The 21,857-nt window shown below is 48.7% G+C and overlaps 1 protein-coding gene across 1 annotated transcript; it reads right to left on the bottom strand.

Annotated features, from left to right (window-relative positions):
* Positions 1 to 4,191: 4,191 nt before the first annotated feature.
* LOC129382763 (uncharacterized) lies at positions 4,192 to 21,188 on the bottom strand. The gene is made up of 5 exons (XM_055066940.2): positions 20,971 to 21,188; positions 18,505 to 18,659; positions 10,775 to 10,845; positions 8,624 to 8,695; positions 4,192 to 4,455 (listed from the first exon to the last, which is right to left on the bottom strand). Exons 1-5 carry the CDS (start codon positions 21,100 to 21,102, stop codon positions 4,304 to 4,306), a joined length of 582 nt encoding a protein of 193 aa, XP_054922915.1. The 5' UTR covers positions 21,103 to 21,188; the 3' UTR covers positions 4,192 to 4,303.
* Between the last annotated feature and the right edge of the window lie 669 nt (positions 21,189 to 21,857).

Raw genomic sequence — 21,857 nt, 5'->3', positions numbered from 1 at the left:
GGCTTCTTCACCAATCGCCTACTCAGAAAAATCAGGCAAGCCGACACGGTCCGATAGAGGCCACAGTTTTGGCGACCAGACATGGTCTTGAAAACACCGCGCAGACAACAAAACTAACCATCACTAATGAATCGCTCCCCTTGATTGACAGTACAGCCGAGGGTGAAATGACCTCGCGAAACGTGCCCACAGTCGTGCACACACATTTCGGGATCCCTCAATGTGACTTCCATCTCATTTACTGACGGAAACACAAAGCAATACACAGCCAGGACCAGACTGGGCGCAAAGTGACTGCGGCATATCATATAAGAAAGACCAAGACTGTGTTAGTGACACCTCCATTAGGGTGCTTCAATTGGAGTTTTTGATAAGTGGTTGCCTCGCTAGACCGATGAGTGGTCTTTCTGCTCCGTTCTGCCCATGTCATATTTGTCTATACATTGCCACGTGTTGCAGTGAATAACTCAGTTGAAAGTTACCGCCCGTGTCGTCATCTCGTGTTCACTTCCCCTGTCTTCGTCTTTATTAGCGGTCAATATGATATGCGGTAAACACTAACTAGGCCAAACTCAAGTGTCTCCGGACTGCTGGATACGGACCCTTTTCCTGGCCTCACTCAAGTTCCCCGACCACATCTAGTCACCGTCGCATTGCAATTATATTGCGCCGGGGATCGTCTACCACGTTACCGGACCCGTCAATAGGTTGGCGACCCCAACCTCATGCGCCGCACGTCAAGCTATTGTCTCCCCCCCCCCCCCCCCCTATTTCACTCTTCCCGAAAGTGCAACGGGAGGCTGGCACGGCTCCAGGTAGTTGATCTTGGCCACGAGCAAAGCTGTTTTGTGGCTCTGGAAGGTCGTTCGAGAACAACCAGTCACCTCCAGCTGAGTGTTTCGAGGCGAGGAGGCGACGCCGGAGGCAAGTCAATCCTCGGACAATGCAGCCCTTCGAGCGTCCCCATTGGCCGAATGTGACGGTACTTGCACGGGCACATACAGTTGGAGGAAAATAACGACACCTGAGCTGGCTAGACGATTGGCCGAAAATGACGTGACCCCGAGAGACCGAAGGGGTTAAGAGCGAGAGACAGGGAGAGAGAGAGAGAGAAGAAACTTTATTAATGAATGGCCGGCAGTTTCGTTGTGGTGGCCTCAGGTGGCGGCTCCAAGTCCTTGGACTCGGGCGGCATCTTTGGCTTGCCGGACGGCCCAGAGCTGGTCTGCCAACTCTGAACTTTTCAGAGTTGTCTCTGAAAAGTTCAGAGACAGGGAGAAGAGTTTTTTTTCGTTCTTCTTGCCACGGGCCGCAGCATCCGATTTGCTGCCAGCCGTCGATGTCTTTATGACTATTCATTACTTTGCGTTATTACTGCAAGTAATGTAAATAAACCTTCAGTTCTCAAAATCCTCCTCAACGTCGGCCAACTCCTGCACTCAACGCCAAGATCTAATAGGACCCTCAAGGTTGGCTGCATGCAGAACAATGCACGGACGGCGCGCACACAAAGTGACTGTCAGGTACGACTGCGTCGGCCGGGTGCGAAAACATGCCAGAGGTGCCGTCGCAGCCGTTTCCGTGCAAAGGCTCCAGTCGCCCGCGCCGGTCGTTTTCGTGTTTCCACGTATCGGGCACTGCTCTCTGCACGGCTCCGCGGCATCGAGGCTTTCTTCACTTCTTCCGGCGTTACTTGTGGGATTTCAAATTCCTCTAGACTATTCTCTCTTCCATTATCGTCGTGGGTGCCACTGGTACTGTATAAATATCTATAGAACTCCTCAGCCACTTGAACTATCTCATCCTTATTAGTATTGATATTGCCGGCTTTGTCTCTTAACGGATACATCTGATTCTTGCCTATTCCTAGTTTCTTCTTCACAGAGTTTAGGCTTCCTCCGTTCCTGAGAGCATCAATTCTATCCATACTATACACTTCCTTATGTCAGCTGTCTTACACTTGTTCATTAACTTCGAAAGTTCTGCCAGTTCTATTCTAGCTGTAGGGTTAGAGGCTTTCATACATTGGCGTTTCTTGATCAGAACTTTCGTCTCCTGCGATAGCATACTGGTATCCTCTCTAACGGAGTTACCACCAACTTTTATTGCACACACCTTAATGATGCCCACGAGATTCTTCCTGAGTTAAAGCCGAATACGTGTTCTGTAGCTTGATCTGGAATTCTTCTATTTTCTCTGTTACCGCTAACTCATTGATCGCCTTCTTATGTACCAGTTTCTTCCGTTCCCTCCTCAAGTCTAGGCTAATTGGAGTTCTTACCATCCTATGGTAACTGCAGCGCACCTTGCCGAGCACGTCCACATCTTGTATGATGCCAGGGTTACCGTAAAGTTTAAGGTCTATTTCATTTCTAGCCTCGCCGTTCGGGCACCTCCACGTCCACTGTTGGCTATCCCGCTTGGGGAAGAAGGTATTCATTATCCCTATATGATTCTGTTCTGCAAAGTCTACTAATCCCTGCTATTTCTAGAGCCTACGCCATATTCTCCGACTGACTTGTCTCCAGCCTGCCTTTTGCCTACTCTGGCATTGAAGTTGCCCATCAGTATAGTGTACTTTGTTTCGACTTTACCCATCGCCGATTCCACGTCTTCATAGAATCTTTCGACTTGCTGATCATCATGGCTAGATATAGGCGTCTAGCCCTGTACGACCTTCAATCTGCCAGGTTCGGATTCCAATGGCGGCCTGTTCGGACCCAAGTATTAGCTCCCTCTGCTGCGTCACAGGTCTGACCACCGCCATGGTCGGTTGCTTCGCAGCCGCTGGGGACTGAAGGGCGGGGCTTGATTGTTGTATTCATATAGGAGGCTGTGGCCAAGTACTGCACCAGGGTGGCCAATCCCGCTCTGGTGAGGGAGTGCGTCACCGGTTCTGGTCAACGGGATCAGGCCGCACTCCAGGCCTGTTTTATGCAATTGTGTCAACATGCGGATTTTTTTTGATCCGGTGGAAAATTGCGTGGCATCGGGATTCGAACCACGGTCCTCTTGCACGTGAGGCGGATACTGTACCTCTACGCCACCGCTGCACCATGCTTGGAAAGCGCTTATTCGATGCGTCCTTTAAGCTACAGCGAATGCGTCTGCGATCAGTTAGACATTGTTTGTACACTTCGCGTGGGAAAACTATTGACGTCCATTTTGCCTCCGCACTTGCGATATTTGCAATTTAGCAGTTGCGAATACATGCTCGTGATCTACGGGAGTACAAACAGAGACACGCGCAAACGAATATAAGTGAAAATGTAGAAGAAATAAATGGTCGCAAACTACGACCTTTTTTACTTGACGAAAATCTGTATGTGAACTTTGCAACTGCTGTCACTACGTCATTTTTCTTTCCTTATTGTTCGCGTGATACAGCAAAGCTTCTCCTCACTTTTCTCTCTTCCTTTCGCGCGACAATCTATTTTTTTGGGGAGGGGGGGGGAGGCGAGTTTCACTAGAAATTCAGTGCAAGGCATGTCAGTAGATTCAGTCTAAGGCAATTTCGTGTGTCTCAAATTCCTCAAAACACGATTGAATTATCCGCGGTATAAGGCTTTTGCTGATCGTAGCAGGTGCCACGACATAACATTTCTCAGTGGTTCTAACATCGTTTTACCACTGTTCAGGCCCCGACAAATTTGATGACATTGGATTCGAAATCACCGTCTTCCACGCGCTATGCATATGCCCTTTCCACTCGTGACGTGGCAGCAGATGCCTCACGCAATGGTCAACGCGGGGGTGGGGAGGGGGTCGGGTATTCTATAAGTGTCCACCTGTTATACACTTGCTGCTTTTGTCCGCTTCTGAAGCGCTGATCTTTTAGGAGCACCTGTCTCTTTGCCACGCGTACCCCAGCCCAGCCAATAAGAACTTTATCAGCAGTCAAGATTGACATGTCCACTAGGTGTACACTTACAGAATACCCCACCTCCCTAAGCCTGCATCCCTCCCAAGGCCGCCTTTATGCGGATCGTCCCTCGGCCCCACTACTGGTGGAACCACGCAAGCCATTTGTTCTATTAAAGTCCGAGCCCGGTGCTGTTTCCAACGCATTACCAGCCAGGAAACGATGTTCTTACACGCTATGTCGGCTCTGCGTCCGGATGGTGCAAAACATATCACAGATGCCTGCCCCCGGAACGTCCTTTCAAGCCGACAGTCATGCAGTAAACAGAATTAGCGTAAGAGCCGAAGACGTGTGCACTTGATCCTCGTGCGAACGGTTTATTCTGTGCTGTTCTGCGCCCAAGGGTCTGCGCTATTGAGAGAACTCTCGTTCTTGAATATTTCAGCCCAACTTCGCGTCGTTGTCGAGGCAGCTGTAGTCCGAGACCTGGTACTTCGGCGATGGCCCGCAAAGCAGGTCGTAGAGAAAGTGGCAATGCTGGGGAACGCCGTGCCGGAGGGAGGATTCTCGCACCGAAAGCAGACATTTGGGGCCTGCGAAATGGGAAGGGATATTTTAGGTAAACAGCCGTCTATTTTAAGCTTCCAGTCATATATAAATGCACAGCCGATCTTGCCATTTAGTATTGGCAATATACCTACTTGCGGTAATATTCCAAGTTTTATGCGATTCTTTAACGACCGTTGTACAGAGTGGTTTCAGAGTGATTACATTGAACATAACATACGCAGACGTTAAGTTCTAATTGTTTATTATGAGAACCTCAAAACTGCTTTTCATGTAAACGGGACGAACAAATGAGTGCAAAACTTCGGCGCGCAGCGACTACCATGCAAAAAAAAAAAAATCGGAGTACGCTTAATCTTCGTCTTCAAGAGTGGAACGCGATAGCGTTATCGCACCCCGTTCGCACCGCCCACTCATTCGCTCGGCATGCTCTTGACGAGACGAACGGGAGAAGCGGGCGAGTGGCGCGCCATCTGTCGGAGCAGCGCCGTACATTGCGAGGAGGGGGACTCTGTGTTTGCCGCAAGATGGCTCCGCGTGTGCGCCAAGCGCAGAAGAAATGTAGCGAAAACGTACTTCGCTACGCGTTTAACTGTGACTTCTGTAATTTACATGCTCATAATTACCGATATACACCGCAGTATAACTTTCTATGGCACGTTTCTAAGGTAACACCGCATTCACTAGAGGCACTTTTGTCGCGCTTTCATCGGCTGAGTGTCTCGTCAGACATAACGAGGCACTCATCCATGAGTTCGATGGTTCAATGCGGGACAAAAGCGCCTCTAGTGAATGCGGTGTAAAAGCTGCATAGAGCATTTGCGACGTCTACTTGGGCTTCAACATGGGAACGTGCAAGTCGTAGTAATCTGTTCCCTAGGGTGTTGAATGGTGGGCTGGGGTTGTCACATTTGTTCCTCAAACAGATTGTGAGCAGGTTTCTGTTTTTGCCTGATCAAAAGGATGCTTTTCTGAAAACAATGATTCAAGCTCGACTGCGCGATTCATTGCCTGATTATGTAGTGTCGTCCATGTGTACGGGGCCAATGCCTTTAAGTGCTTTCTTGCGTGAAGTGGTCGCGTCTTTCAATATTAAAAGCAAGATGTTCAAGCGGATATCTGGCCGCTGTTATTAGTAAGAAGTTGTATAAAGATCTTGTTGATGTATTCTTGCCTGTACCGTTGCATCGTACAGTATTTGTTTTAGGTTCAGAACGAGATGTTCTTAAGAGAGTTAAACGAATGCCGGTAAGAGCTTCTGTTAAATCTTTCTTTTTTCAACTACATACAGGCACTCTCCCAGTGAAACTGTGGTTGCAAAGCAAAGCCAATTTTGTACCTTGGTCTGTGAATTGCTTTATATGCAAAAAACCGGAGACGATCGAGTATATCTTTCGGGACTGCCATGACGCAGTGTTTTTCTGGGATATTCTAAAACGCAGCTTTAAGAAGAATTGCCGTTCAATGCTTTCGGGACACGCTTCCTGCCATGCATGGAACCAGAGGGAGTGCCTGTCGATCTGTGAATGCTTCTGTGCACGCATAGCGTGTGGCGAACGCGTATGCATTATAGACATGAGCGCATTGTTGAGGCCCCAGCACATGAATACTTCATTGAAAGTGTGCTATATATACGCGAATTTTTCTGTGCACAGTGATCCTCCTGATTGGCTAAGTGCTTTGGACAAAGTGACTAGCCTACATCGTTCTTATTACAACACACTGGTCCGGCATTGACTAGTTGTTTTTTATGCCCATGTAATATTCACATTGTGCTTTCTTTTGCCAAGCCGGTAATAAAAAAAAAAACTCATGCCTGAGTAGTAGCGTCTCCGTCTCACACTCCGGAGACCCTGGTTCGATTCTCACCCAGCCCATCTTGCAAGTTGTTTTTATTTATGAATCACCTTCCTGGATTTTTCGCTCACGGCCAACGCCGCCGCCGACACCGGCTTTTCTGCGACAAGAGCTTCTTAACGCTGTCCCGTTAAAATTAGGCATGGCTATGCAATCGCGAACCCCAGAGACCAGTGGAGCTTGGGGAAGGCCAGTAAAGCAGTGCCAAACCGCACACAAGACACACGAGCGCCGACAACACATCCCTATGACATCCGCCAAAGGCGTCTACTACGGCGTCCGCGATCCGCGTCGACGTCGCCGTAGTAGACGCCGCTTTTGTCTCCTCTGTTCGGAGCGGCGGGCAAGGAGGACATCAAGACACCTTAGCCGCCACCGGAGAAGAACGGCCCTCCTAATTCGCATGACTCCCCCCCTTCGTGCCTCGCGCAGCATAGTAGAGGGCACGCATCCGAGCCGCATTGCTCGCTCGCGTGCGCGCCGCTTTCTCTCCTGCTAGCCCCTACCCACCCTCGGCACGTCGCTATGCTGCGCGATGCTATTTTTATTGCATAGCAGTTATAGGACCTTCCAGGTGGATTACTGCCGCCGCCGTCGCCGTGAGGTTCTGTATGAGTGAAAGCGGGTGAGGGTGAGCCGGCGAACGCGGTTCAATCTCGCGTGCGCGAGCGAGGAACTCGGCCCGATTGCGTGCCCTCTCCAGTGGCGCGCGAGAAAGGGGAGTGAGGCGAAGGAAGAGGGGCGTTCTTCTCCGGCGGCTACTACGGTGCCTCGATGCCGTCCTCGTCTGCCGCTCCGTACAGAGTGGACACAACCGTGGCATCTACTGCGGCGCTGGCCACGCGAATCGCGGACGTCGTAGTAGACGCCTTTGGCGGATGCTGTAGGGGCGCGTTGCATGGCGCTCGTGCGTCTTGAAAGCGGTCCGCGACGTGTCTAAAGTGCGCGCGCGCGCGGGCCTTATCTTCAAAACGATCTGCGATCTTTGCAGAGTGCCCGTAGTGCTGGTAGCTTCGCATGCGCCGTGCTTTCGATGTTTCGTATGCGTTGAAGCGACATATGCACGAAGGTCAATTGGCTCGCGGCTTCTGCCGCAATTGCTAACACCAGCATTTTCACAGACAGTTTCCGCTGTCATCGAGCGATGTGTGTTCATGTTTACCTTTGCGCGTGGGACACCGTGCTTGTCAATTTAGTTAAAACACGTTGACGGCTAGTTGGGTTGAACCCACGATAGAACGTGTAAGCGCGACTGAATAAGGACGTAGAAAGAAGCAGACAAACAAACACTGCGCTGTTTCCGTCTATCTGCTTCTTTCTACATCTTGGTCAAGTCACGCTTACGCACTCTATCATTGATAATTTAGTTAGTAAGCGAATGTTTACTTGTTTATACGGCCGATAAGTCTACTACCCTTACTTCGTGCAGCTATCTACAAATTTGCTATCGCAATCGGTGCTTCGCTTTCCGGCGCAACTGCGAATTTTTTATACTCAGTTTTCACTCTCTCTCAGCTCTCCCTCCCCCAGCTCGGCGAAGCTCTGCACATCCAGAGAAACCCAGCCAGCTTCTAACAGCTCCACTGTAAAAAAAAAAATGTTTTTGTGCGACTAGCAGACACTATGGACGCTTACGCACCCATCAAGATCTGTCCTTAGGTGAGCTGCCTAAAAATATGAAACAAAATTTCTGCAGAACGAAAACACAGGACAGAATAAGAGAGAGTGCGCTACTTTACAAGCTTATATAATATTTTATTCCTGACAGAGAGGGAGAGAGAGAAGCAAAAAAAAAGGAAAGAAAAGGCTTGGTGAATTCGAATAAATCCAGATAATTGTACACTTGTGGCCCCCTCCATGTAGGTATATGTCCATTGCTATATCTTGTATGTTTGCGCTGTACTAAATTGTCTTGAACAACTGCACTAATCACAACAAGCTCGTACAATTTTTTATATGTGACAATACTTAGGACTTTCGCCTGAAGCAGATACAGGGCTTTCCTTCATTTTTGTTTTTCAATAAACGTTTGTCTTCTCACTGTCGCTTTACTTAGGTTTGACTGATTCGATGCCACCACGGTGGTAAAAAGCAGCAAATATCAGCGAGCGCTTAACCAGCCTTCACCTACCTAGCTCATTCGCGCCTCTTATTGTATTTGTACCACAACCACTGACGCTTCCTGTTTCTGCAGTGCGCATGCGTCATGTGACGTAGAAGGCGACACGCAACACAAAGGGCGATATCTCTTCCTCTTTAAACAATAACCATCTTTCATATGAAACAGGTTAGAGATCCTGAAACCTAATCGTATACAGCTAACCAGTGTATACGCACCTTTTTGGTCCTTCACGATCTTGCAGTGGGCACAGTCCACGAACGGCAGGTCATACTTTGGCACACCTGGAACTGCGCAAAACCAGGCGGAAAACAAGCATGAGAGTGAAATCTATCGCGCATTTTTTCTCCCTTACTATTAGTTATCGTTCGGACACTCCGCATGGGTAAAAAATGTGCAGACCCAAACTTGCTTGGACAGGAGCAGACACAGGGAAAATAGTGCGTTCCGTTGATTGGAGAAGTGCGTTGTTCGCAAAGAAATTAAGGGAAGCGAAGGCCTTCCTAATTGAAGTAAACTACCAACGAGATGAAAATTGGTTGAGTTGGTTGAAAGACACAGAGAAGCCTCTTCTTAAAAAAATTTCGCTGGCAATTTTCATGGCGTCATAGCTGGCCAGGATTCGCAGTAAAAGGTAACGCCTCAAGGTGCCTCCAAGTGCGCTACATGAACGCCTGTAATTTTAGACACACGGTGCGGGTGGAGATAAATTGCAGGGCATGCCCGGAGATCTTGGTATCACGAACAAACGCGATCATAATAGCGATAGGTGGCAGTAGAGACCTTGAACACGTTATACCACTAAAGTACCGCCACTGAAAGCGATTCTGAAGTTTAGCGTTTCGCTGAAGGCGTCTCCGAACGCTGTTGTCAAGAGGAGAGCCGCCAGCTACGTTGCGGGCGTCGCAACTCGATGCTGCACGAGACGAAACCGAAAAGAAACCGTCGGCGTTTCGGCGCACCCAGTGAAACGACGAGGTATTTAGCTTGAATTGTTGCCCTCCGTTCCCTTCAGACCATCATATGCAGTAGTCTGGTTTGCAGCGCACATCCGTTGGGCAGGAATGCTAATCTGTGTGCGCGCAACGCTGGTGCCAGCAGCGGAAACCACAAGGCTGTCCTGCGGAGATTGAAGCCGATTGAGCGGGCCACGGTGACGGTGCATGCACTTGGCTTCGTCGCTCTTGCAGCCAAGCGCACTGCGTGCCCTTGGAGACTACTAAGGTATAGACACCACGAAGGCGCGAACGCGCTTCATATGTGCGTATCATTGCTGTGGCAATAAAACGTAATATTCACGCCTCTATGCAGGATAACCGTGCTAACGTTAGCGAAGCTGTAAAAAAAATCAGGTGAAATATACGGTTATGAGACCTGCTGGATTGGTTATCAGTGCTCTTCCTCCAGGAGGGTAATGTTTCTGCACTAACTGCTTTCTAATGAGAAACTTTTCATTAAGCATGTTCTAATATTTCAATTAAGAGCACGTGATTCCATGGGAAAGCTGTTGTTGCGCCCTGAAGCATCGCGTTCAGTCGTTCATATTGTGTTTGCAGCAACCCAGTTCGGGTCTCTTCTTCTATCGTAGACTTCGGTGAGCGATGGGTAGGTTGGAACTAAGAAACGAGATCAAGTCGGAAAATAGGTTTAAGTGGTCCGCAGGACAAGCTAATATGGTAGCAGATGTTTTATTGGGATAGCAATTATATGGGCACTCCAGGCGACTTGGCAAAAGTGCACCTCCGCGCGGGCCTCATCTTCAAAACGGTCTGCAATGTTTGCAGAGGGCGCGTAGTGCCGGTAGCTTGGTATGCGCTGTGGTTTCGACTTTTCGTTCGCGTCGAGGAGAGAGATGCACGAAGGTCAATCACTTGCTGCTGCCGCGATTCCTCACTCCAGCATTTTGACAGCGAGTTTACGCGCTCATCGAGCGAGGTGTGTTCATGTTTAAACGTGCGTACGTGACACCATGCTTATATATTTAGTTAAAATATGTTGGCGGGCTAGTTAGGTTGAATCTATGATAGAATGTGTAAGCGCGATTGAACAAGGACGTATTAAGAAGCATACACACAAAGACAGTGATGTCTCCGTGTGTCTGTTTCTTTCTACGCCCTCGTTCAATCACGCTTACATATTCTGTGATTGCTAGTTTAGTTAGTAAGCGAATATTTACAAGTTTATGCGGCCGCTGAAACTGCTATCCTTATTTCGCACAGCTATCCACTAATTTGCTATCGAAATCGGGGCTATCCCTTTCGGGCGAAACTGCGAATTTTTTTCTTTCTACTTTTTACCTGCTCTATTCGTTCCACAGACCTATTGACGAGCCTGAGAACAGGAACCATCAGGCTACGCGTATTACTCACCGCCATCCAGCTGAGCCTCGAAGATGTTATAGTTTCGTCCGTCAGAAGACTTGAATGTGAACGTAGCGTTCCTGTAAAGATGCAAGCGAAGGGCGTCAAGTTACCAAAATACGGAACTACATAGGGCAGAGCGTGCTTCGTAAAGTGGGCAGGAGAACATAACATTCTGATTAGATTAACAAAACGACTTTATTCTTAAAGCGCCCCTGAAACGGTTCGGGCAAATTTGTGGACGTGTAGGGCACAACTAAAGTTAATCATTTGCACCACAATTTTTGTGAAACATATCATATTATGAGATCTGCGGATGATTACAAGTTACCCTCCTCCATAGCCATGCATTCTCTCCACAACTCGTTCGCCCAATAATCGGGGCTAAGCACCGCCTTCACTGGCTCTGCGTCATGATGGTACGTCGTGTCGTCGACTTCCGGTTCCCTAAGAGCGAGCGCGCGAAGCCTCTCCAAACTCTCCGCCAGCTGCTTGGCAGTCGACGCCAAGCGAAAGCTATCGAAGTAGCATGCGTTGCGAGCATTCTGTCGCAGCGCCGAACGCGTCTGGTATTCCGGTAACTACAGGCGAGTTGAGCGTTTCGACGGATGGCTGGAGGCCTAAACTCAAGCCGATGGAGGAACATTAGTATAGACGTACGTGAGAGGTCTGATCGGTCTGCACGTTCCAGCCGCCTGTTGGCGCAGAGCTTAACCAGCCAAACAAAGAGCTAATGTTGCTCTAAGCAAGAGTAAAACAATTTAAACATTTACAAAAACAACGTGTTAGCGATTACACTCCTGTGAAAAATTTAGACCAGCAGCAAAGAAGAATACATTCTGTTACTGCTACTGTGTGTGGTTGAACTCTGTGCCACCAGGTGGTTGCACCATGCAGACCATTCACATTGCGCATCTGCTCATCCCGTGAAACGACCCGGTCAAATGGCCAGGCCCTATCCCCTGGCGCTTACGTTTGTCCTAATACCGAACTTGCGGACTGCTATTGCGTTAGTCCTCTTCCTGTGTAAAGTGACAGCCACAAACGCGCAAATCCTGGCGCCGATCGGATAGTGGCTGTCCGATGCGCTGAAGCCAGTCCGCTCGTCTGCTGCCTTGCAGAGGGACACGATGTCGCAGCCTGACATATTTTCAGTCGCTACGTTTGCAGTCCACAACGCCACATAGTCGAATCATGGTGCTCGCGAAAAGGCTGAGACGGACTCTGCACGTTGTAACACAAGCAGACGAGGCTTGCTTGTGAGGAAGTGTTTAAGTGTAGTGAGAAATTGCTCTTGTGCATTCTCTTTCCGTTACTTTCTTTTTATAGAAAAAAATTAACTAACTTTCCAACTACTATGAACATCATTTGTTCGTCATAAACGTGGAAATGAGGCACCCTGGGCAGCCAATCGGATAGCTCGCCCTACTGACGTCAATTGGGTGATTTACGTCGTATGAGTGGCGGGTGAAAATTACGCCGAGCAGTGTGCTGTGATCGGCAGCAATGTACATTTTTTTAAACCTTATAATAAATTACACCCTTTACGAGGAGCACTTAGATGCGTCAATTAATGATCAGAAGGACCTACTCTAACCACTCATTACGCTTGTACAAAATCGTCAAAATCGTTTCACGCTCCGTTTAAGCTGAAACTCAATGCGCAAAGAATCAGCTAGCAACTTGTTGCCGGGAGACGTTTAATGGCACATGGGCACCATATGACCACAGATGTTGTTCCTTTATTTCACCTAGATTTCTGTAGCTTTATTTTTCTGAAGTTGCGTTATTAAAAATTCATGCAGCACTTGTTTAGAAATAAAGGCTATAGTGCTTTATCGGATAAATTGCGAGGAGGTGATGTATTATTGTTCACTGCACCACTGGCCACAAGACTTGATCCAACGTCCACTGCCTCAGAGTAACTGTACTTCGTGTCGTGGCGCCAGCTCTGGTCGGACCTCTCTCTCCCTCAACTATTGTCAGAAGCAGTCATTGGGAAAAGATTGCCAGAATACCACCGGTTTTAGATAAGTAATTCATTCTATTTGCATTTAAAGATAAGTATTTGTCGTCTATAGGCGAAAGTGGGCCAACGTCACATGAACTGTACTCAAATTCAATGATATTGTTACGCGAACGAAGGATTCAGAACTGGAGACTATTTACAAAGTGTGTTTACAAAGAATAATTCAGCGCTGGCCAGTTCAGCCGGCAGCTCGAGAGCCAGAGAGCGTTCGTCGTCTTAGTCTAAGCGCCCGCGTGCATCGGCCACAAGAAACACGCAATATCCATGTATCATTACCCCGGGCGGCGGAAGCGCCGTCCATATGCGTCTAAATATCGGTGATAACAGAAGAGTAATATGGTTTGAGACGTGTGACATGCACAACGTCAGTGGGATTCGGGGCAGATGAGGCACTGGTACTGACCGGGGCGATTTCGTACGTAACTGGAGTCACGGCACGCAGCACTCTATATGGGCCTGTGTACCGAGACATTAGCCTTTCTGACAGGCCTACGTGACGAGTCGGGCACCACAGGAGTACCAGAGATCCAGGCGAAAAGTAGACGTCTCTGTGTTGGCGATCATACGAACGCTGTTGCTTTTCTCTTGCGAGGTCAGGAGGCGAGCGCGGGCAATTTAGCGTGCTTGGGCTGCCCTGGTGATGGTGTCAAGTACATACTCGCTGGTCTCTGTGTAGAGGACGGAAGGGATCCGTCCAGTGGCAATGTGGGTTCTCGGCCGAACAACATAGAACGAGGAATAACCGGCAGTGTCGTGACGTGAAGAATTATATGCAAAAGTGACATAGGGTAGGGCAAGGTCCCAATCAGTATGGTCAGACGAGACATACATCGCAAGCATGTCGGTTAGGGTACGATTCAGACGCTCCGTGAGGCCATTACTCCGTGGAAGGTAAGACGTAGTCAGCTTGTGCTTGGTTGAGCAGGACTGCAGGATGTCGGCGATGACTTTAGAAAGAAATGTCCGACCACGCTCAGTAAGCAGTTGGTGTGGAGCGCCATGCTGCAGAATCACGTCTCGTAATTGAAAATCGGTGGCGTCTCGACATCTGTGGCACAGCTCGTTGGAAGAGCTCTGGTGATGGCGTAGCGCGTGGCGTAATCTGTCGCCACAGTGACCCACTTGTTGCCAGACGAAGGGGGAAAGGGCCAAGTAAGTCCAAGCCAACACGAAAGAACGGTTCCGAAGGAATGTCGAGCGGTTGAAGACACCCGGCAGGGAGCATCGATGGTGTTTTTCGGCGCTGGCATTTTTCACACGCCGCAAGGTATTTTCGGAGGGAGCGGGCAAGGCCTGGCCAGAAGAAGCGTCCGCGAATCCGGTCGTAGGTGCGGGAGACGCCAAGGTAACCCGCCGTTGGTAAATCGTGAAGTTCTTGGAGAACAGCTGACCGGAGGTGCATAGGAATGACGAGGAGTAGGTCAGGACCGTCGGGGCGTACATTGTTGTGATATAATACGCAAGGGAGGAATCAGAATACGAAGATTCCAAGCCATCAATGATTGCGCACAAGGTGGCATCACGGCGTTGCTCGTCGGCAACGTGTAGCAGCTGAGAGACGGAGAAAACGCGAGCGTTGGCATCGGGGTCAGGGTCGGCGGGTGGTTCGTCCATTGGATAGCGTGATAAACAGTCTGCGTCTTGATGTAATCAGCCCGACTTGTACACTACTGCAAAGGAATATTTTTGCAACCGCAGAGCACAGCGACCAAGCCGGCCGGTAGGATCCTTGAGTGAAGAAAGCCAGCAGAGCGCGTGGTGGTCCGTGATTACAGAGAAGTGCGTGTCATACAGCTATGGGCGGAACTTAGAGACCGCCCAGACGAGAACCAGGCATTCACGATCTGTAATCGAATAGTTGCGCTCCGCTGCTGTGAGGAGGCGGCTAGCGTAGGCGATAACGCGATCTTGACCCTGTTGGCGCTAGGCTAAGACGGCTCCGATACCGTGACCACATGCATCGGTACGTACCTCTGTAGGAGAGGAAGGGTCAAAGTGGGCCAGTATTATAGGTGGCGTGGTGAGAATGTTGATGAGCTGGGCAAACGTGGCAGTTTGAGCGGGGCCCCACGTAAATGGCACGGCCTTCTTCAGAAGATCAGTAAGCGGTCGGGCAATCGCTGCGAAGTCTTTAACGAAGCGTCGGAAGTAGAAGCAGAGTCTTACAAAACTTCAGACGTCTTTGACAGACTGAGGTACAGGAAAAGACGTTACAGCACGAATTTTCTCCGGGTCTGGTTGAATACCGGAAGCGTTGAGGAGGTGGCCCAGCACTGTAATCTGCCGACGACCGAAGTGACACTTCAATGAATTTAGTTGCAGCCCAGCCTCGCGGAAGCATTGAATAACAGGTGATAAGCGCTCAAGGTGTGTCTCAAATGGAGGTGAAAATACGAGAACGTCGTGTAGGTAGCAGAGGCATGTTGACCATTTGAACCCTTGAAGCAACGAGTCAATCATACGTTCGAACGTTGCTGCGACATTGCATTGACCGAATGGCATAACTTTGAATTGATATAGACAATCAGGGGTGACAAACGCGGTCAACTCTTGGTCCTTTTCATCCACAGAAATTTGCCAATAAATATACCGAAGGTCTATTGATGAAAAGTATTTGGCACCGATGAGACTATCGAGGGCATCGACAATGCGAGGCAAGGGGTAGACGTCTTTCTTGATAATGCGGTTTAGATGACGATAATCTACGCAGAAACGCCATGTGCCCTCTTTCTTTTTAACAGGTACCACGGGCGCAGCCCAAGGGCACGACGAAGGTTCAACAATACCTTTGGCAAGCATCTTGTTCACTTCATCTTGAGTAACCTTACGTTCTGAAGCAGAAACTCGATATGGCCGGCGATGAATAGGACTGGCATCACCAGTATTTATGTGATGCTTAACAATTGAAGTCTCGTTCAATTGGAGATTGTTGAGGTCGAAGATGTCGTGGTAGGAAACTAAAAGGCGACACAGAGCTGCTGTTTGTTCAGGCATTGGGTCCGCAGCAGTCATGGGACGAAAGGTTGCGTCAGGGCCAATAGCATCGTGAGGACATGGTGAAGAATCTGAGCAGATGTCAACTGAAAGCGTCGTGACATGGTCATCTCCTATAGCACGCAGCGTTGCAACCGATATGCCTTGGGTATAACTTCCTTTGTCCGGCGAAAATTGACGACGGGGAGGCATGTCCGGTTATCGGTGACGGTGACGACGGTGGGGCACAGTGATATTGCGCATCAAAAGGACATCAGGAATAGGTGTGGCCACGTAATCACCACCGGGCACAGGAAAAGATGATACCAAATCGACGAAAGTCAAAGCATTAGGCGGCAGGAGGAGAAGGCGGTTGTACTAAAGTTGTTCGGCAGTTTGGCACGAATATGCACGAGTAGAGAAAGTTCGAGGCAAAGGGTACCGGCAGAACAGTCGATCAAAGCTGAATGCGCCGAAAGAAAGAAGAGTCCGATAATTAGGTCATGCGGACAGTTGGTCAGCATTGTAAAAATAGCAGGAACGCGGCGGTCGGCGATACTGATACGTGACGTACAAATTCCAGTGACGTCAACAGTGCTACCATCGGCCCCGCGTACGGCTCGAGTAGTAGGAGGTGTGAGAACCTTCCTCAGTCGACGACGGAGGTTACAACTCAATATGGGTACCTGGGCTCCAGTATCTATTAACGCCGTAAAAGGGACACCGTCGACGTGAACATCAAGTAAGTTCTGGTTCGTTGGGAGCGTCAATGGAGGATTTCGACCCGACGAAGATAATGCAGCATTGCCCCTAGAAGCTGCAGGGTGTAGTTTTCCGTCCGGGAGGCTCCATAATTGGTCGGCGACGAATAGCGGCGTGGCTGGGGCGACGGGGACCGAAGGCGCTGAGGTGACAGTGAGCGAGCAGGAAGACTGTCATCGACGGCTGCGCCTGAGGTAGGAGGCATACGGCGAGGCGAGTAACGACGCGGGTCGGCATATGGGCGGGGAGACGGGGAAAAGGAGCTCGAATACGGCGACGTCCAGGAGGTGCGGCAGTGGCGAGCCACGTGGACAATGCGGGGGCAACGGAAGAATTTGGGCTTGTTGTTCGGAGTTCTCCAGTCGGTAGGGTTGCGGTATCTAGGACGGGAATACCGATCGCTGTGAGGCGTAGCTGTCGGCACCGGTCGGGCGTCAGGTACGAGACATACGATTCAGAAGAAGACTGAACTCGGGTAGCAAGCTCTTTTCTATTAGCCAGCTGCGGACAGGTGCGATTTCCAAAGAGGTCGCTGAGCTTCTTGAAAGCATCCCAGCTAGAGATATCGTCCTCGTGGCAACAGAATTCGGGCAACAGAATCCCTGCTTCTGTGCTTGAAAGAGCTCCTGCCCGTCAGAAGAAACGCGCCATCAGCGCAAATTGTTAAAATGTAGTGGTGCGGCTCATTTCGCACGTACATCGCTGTACGGGCTGCCCCATCCATCTTACTCGACATGAAGATGTATAACCATAGCTTGAGCGGTGCAGCCTGCCACGGAAGAATATGAGTTTGCGGGTCGGGTCCCCAGAAATATCTGGATGCGCAAGCATTTTTGTTCGTCTATTCGTGTACACTCGCCGCAAGTGCGACAACGAGTGTTGACGAGTTTTAGCATGGCTTTTCTCCTAAGGCAAATTTTGAATCAAACTTCCTGCTTTAGAGCCAGACGGTTCAAACTACGGCTCAAATGTGTAGCTGATAGGATTGACGTTTCAATAAAGTTCCGTATAATGATATAAGACTGCGTAAACGTGTATGGTTATGGTGAGTTTCTGAAGCGGTCTTATAAGGCCACGAAGTGGCCTTAGAAGTGGGGCATGCAACTAAATACTCAGGAAACAGTACTACTGCGTATCACCAGGAAACTAAATCCTAGCCAGTTCTGTTATACCCTTAGAAACAATAGTATCTCGATTGTAGGCAAATATAAGTACTTAGGTGTCACCCTCACAAGCAACTTAACTTGGTCAACCCACATTTCTGATATCTGCACATCTGCACTACGTAAGTTATGGTTCCTTAAAAGAAAGCCGAAATTCGCACCCTCGCAAACAAAGCTTTTAGCTTATAATACGTGTGTTCGTTCTAAGCTTGAGTATTCTATTATTTGGGATCCCTATTTAAAGAAAGATATCATGCAACTTGAACGTATTAACAGAAAGGCTGTTAGGTTTATATTTGGCAAATATCGTAGACTTTTTCCCCCATCCAACCTAATGCAATTAAACTGTATTTCTACTCTAGAAGACCGCAGAAAGTTTAGTCGCCTTTCATTTCTTTATAATTGCATGTTTGGTGACATAATAATAGATCTGCCTGACAGTATAAAACCCCTAACAACACGACGCACACGCCATGGCCATGAATTTGCACTAACCCCAATCTTTGCCCGATCAAAATCTTTCGAATTCAGTTATTTTCCTAGAACTGTGGAAGAATGGAATTCTTTGCCGTCTGATATTTTTGGTTCCAATAATTTTCTCGCTGAGTTGGAGTGTCACCTTCTCTCTTAAGCTTTCTTTTTCTTTTTTCTTTTTTCTTTCTTGCTTGGTTTTTGTTGTCTGTTGTTTTGTACATTCATGTTGAATGTAATCCACACCTGCTTGGGCCACCACATTGGCCTGCAGTATTTTGAAATACAATAAATAAATAAAAATAAAAAGTTCGTCACACCGAAAGTGAGTCGATACGCACCTTTCGTAGCCATTGCCGTATCGCAAGCGGAACAGGGCTTTCCCATCGACCACCTCGTTCATCTGGGTGTCCCTCAGGCAGCTGTCATCCGCTCCGAAGGATCCTTGTTTCTCGTTTCGGTAGAGAACGTACCAGGTGGCACCCGGAGATGTGCACTGCGATCAGTGGGGGCGTGCAGCTAGTACAAACTACAACCTTGTGCAACCGTTTTCAAGGCATACCACTTGTCACTATTTATATCTTCCTTTGTCAGCTTGGGCAGCATCAATGGTAAGAAAGAGGTGGGACGCCCTAGCTTAAGACGTCAACACTCATGGTATCAGGAAACTGTCCATCCCGGGCGAAGAACACTGCGCTTGCTCGATAATAAACGTTTACTTTCTCTCCGTCAAGGCAAGTGAGACTACGGCAACATACATTGTTTCTATAGTTCATCCTCCTGCTGTACAGTTGCAATACATACATACATACATACATACACACACACAAACACATACATACGCACACACACACATCTATATATATATATATATATGTGTGTGTGTGTGTGTGTGTGTGTGTGTGTGTGTGTGTGTGTGTGTGCGATCTGAGAGCAAAGCCTGAACTACTATGATCTAGCTTGCTACTGATTGTTGCGTAGGAGAAAAGAGGAACACAACCAGAAAGGGAAAGCGACGGAGACTTTGAAGAATAAGAAAGAGATGATGATGGTGATGAAGATGATGATGATAATTATTAGAAAAGAAAGTACATGAACAGTGTTCCAGGCGTTTCACGCTGCGGAAAATCCTCCACCTATAATTTCACTTGTACTGCTCGAGTTAGACCGATAGGACAATGCCAAGTGCACGGCCACCGAGACCGGAATTAAAGACAAAACTGAAAAACCTCGGAAAATATCACCGACGAGCGCAGGTTGCACGAAAGAACGAACACAAGCCGGCGGTTCCACTGTGCACAGCGTCAACTTCCACCATGTTCTCTGATTTCGCTTTGCTGACGTATACCGAGCCAGTCACCGAGGGTCGTAGGAACCCGGCGAGCCATGCAGAGCTGAAAAGAGGACAAAATTGACGAACCCCATAATAGCAACCACGGTAGCCATTCCTCATGACCCAGTGATGAACGCCAATCATATTCAGCTGGAATTGACAGCCTGCGTAGGCCGTGCGACCTGACTATCACAATTTCAGTTAGCACACTCCAAGCGAGTATCCAACGTGAACAGAGCAACGACAACTCTCAATGGTTGCGTGCGTCGACATTTATCATCAGCTTCGACGAACTACGTGCTCCACTTATTATAGGATCTTTCAAGTTTCCTGTGTGACGTGTTTTCTTCAAGGCGCTGCGAACGTGGGGCATTATACAACTGAGCTTGTTTGAGAGGCTTGTCGCGAAGATGTGAGAGTGAATTATCGATTTTTCGTGGCACCTGTTTAAACTTCGAAGCGCACGTTACCGCAGAAAGAGGCTCGGTTTAAGTTTTGGTTTCAAAGTAGCATACTTATTGGGAATGCCGTCCGGACGAATATTGTCACGTGGTAGTGAAAAACTTTTAATTGCAGGTCCGGCGAGGACGCGAACTCGTCGCGCACCTGGCTAGTCCCACGTCGGGACCGGCAGGTCTAGCCCACGGTCGCGGGCATGTGACGAACGCAGTAGCAAAAGAGTAAATGGCGAAACTAAATTTTTATTGGGTGAACTTGTGCCCTCAAAAGCAAGTTACACTTAAAGCACAACGATAGCGACAAACACAGTCAGTGATCATCGGAAAATCTGAATGGCGGGTCAAGCGCGTCGGCTTTTATACATCAGTCGTCGAATGTTCCAGAGTAATCGCTGGGACCCGCGTGTCTTCCACAAAGCTCTACACTACTCGCGTCGCGCATACATGCAATCAGATTACAAAAGGTTCGGTGACAGACAGCGGATGCATGCAGGCGCGTTCTGCGCTGTGCCATAACATTTGTTAGGCGGTGAAACGTGGTCACCCGATAAAGATAAACAAGTACACGTCTCAATATCTTAGGCTGCAAAAACCCGCTAGCGCTGCTTTTCCGGACAGGAAAGTGAACTTTTCCTTTCAATAATCGCCGAACGATGAAGAGGATTGTTCAAGCTTAGAGTCCTGAATAACCGTACGGTGACGATGGTCGAGCTCTGCTGCGTACAGCCGCATCGAAACTATAGGTCATCAGAAAAATGTGCACGCGGCCAATGTTTCCAGGAAAATCCATTTAGAATATTTCCTATTACCTAGGCTCGAGCGGATTTAGTTTTCTCGATCATTAATCTATTTAGTCGTGCTTTTATTGCCATCAACGCACTTTGACAAGTGCTGGAACTCTGGAAAGTCAAGCATGTTGGGTAGGCAATATGTTCAGCACAGCTTTCTGTCTGGCTGTCTCTTGACGCCTGGAAGTGACTCATACCGTCAAACTGTTGATCTCTCAGTGACCTCACCTTTTTGACGTCCTGGTAGGCGGCCAGATCGGGCCTTCCCCGCAACAATGACTCCGCGGTGAGTCCGGAACTCACCCTGCAGCGAGCGCCAAGCGCGCACAAGACAGCCAAAAGAAGCCATACCGATGCCATGACGGGAAACACGGACGTACACTGAAGCGAAAGTTCGAAGAAAGAGTATGGCGGCCAAGTTGGTAGCTGGAACGCTGCTTAATGTCAGGGTGCTGAGCTTTATATAGCACATTTAGCGTGGCATCTCGCCCGCGCCGCAGCCGTGGCAAAGGTTCAGTGAACTCACTCTTTAGGCATAACACAGTCGGGCTCACACTTGTGGCGCATCGCCTGTTCCACTTTCACGCACGTGGTGCGGCATAGCACGTTCGGACCATTGCCCACCATCAACATTTCTTTTTTGCATGTGTGTTTGGAGCAGGTGCCTGAAACGTTGCAGCTTCTTTTCCAGCGACACTACTGCACGCACACGTGTGGAAATTCACATCAATCGAGACATGTGCGTGGCGCCCAGCGAGGTGAGTGACCTCACGAGGCAAAAGTTGTAAATAAACACCGACATACAAAATGGCCTATTTACTCGGGCTGTTTTATGGATTTTTCTGCTGTTTTCCTCAACACCAGGGGTAACCGTCGCGTTGTTCTGTTCATGGATAGACAGAGTATATAATACAATTTATAAGATGAAAGCTAACGCTTAGCTTATTAACAACCATTTAAAGCACTTATCTAGCATTACTTCAATATAACACATCGAGAAAGCAATAAGAACAGACGCTACTCTTAAGATGCTTACGAGTAGAGAGATAAAATTCCAAGAAATTCTCAATGTGTGAAAAATGAATGAGAAAGAAAAAACACACACTTGTGTCGAA

Source organism: Dermacentor andersoni, chromosome 6 (genome assembly GCF_023375885.2).
Source record: "Dermacentor andersoni chromosome 6, qqDerAnde1_hic_scaffold, whole genome shotgun sequence".
NCBI lineage: Eukaryota > Metazoa > Arthropoda > Arachnida > Ixodida > Ixodidae > Dermacentor > Dermacentor andersoni.
The sequence above is the reverse complement of the archived record's forward strand: the minus strand, read 5'-3'. Positions and strand labels throughout refer to the sequence as shown.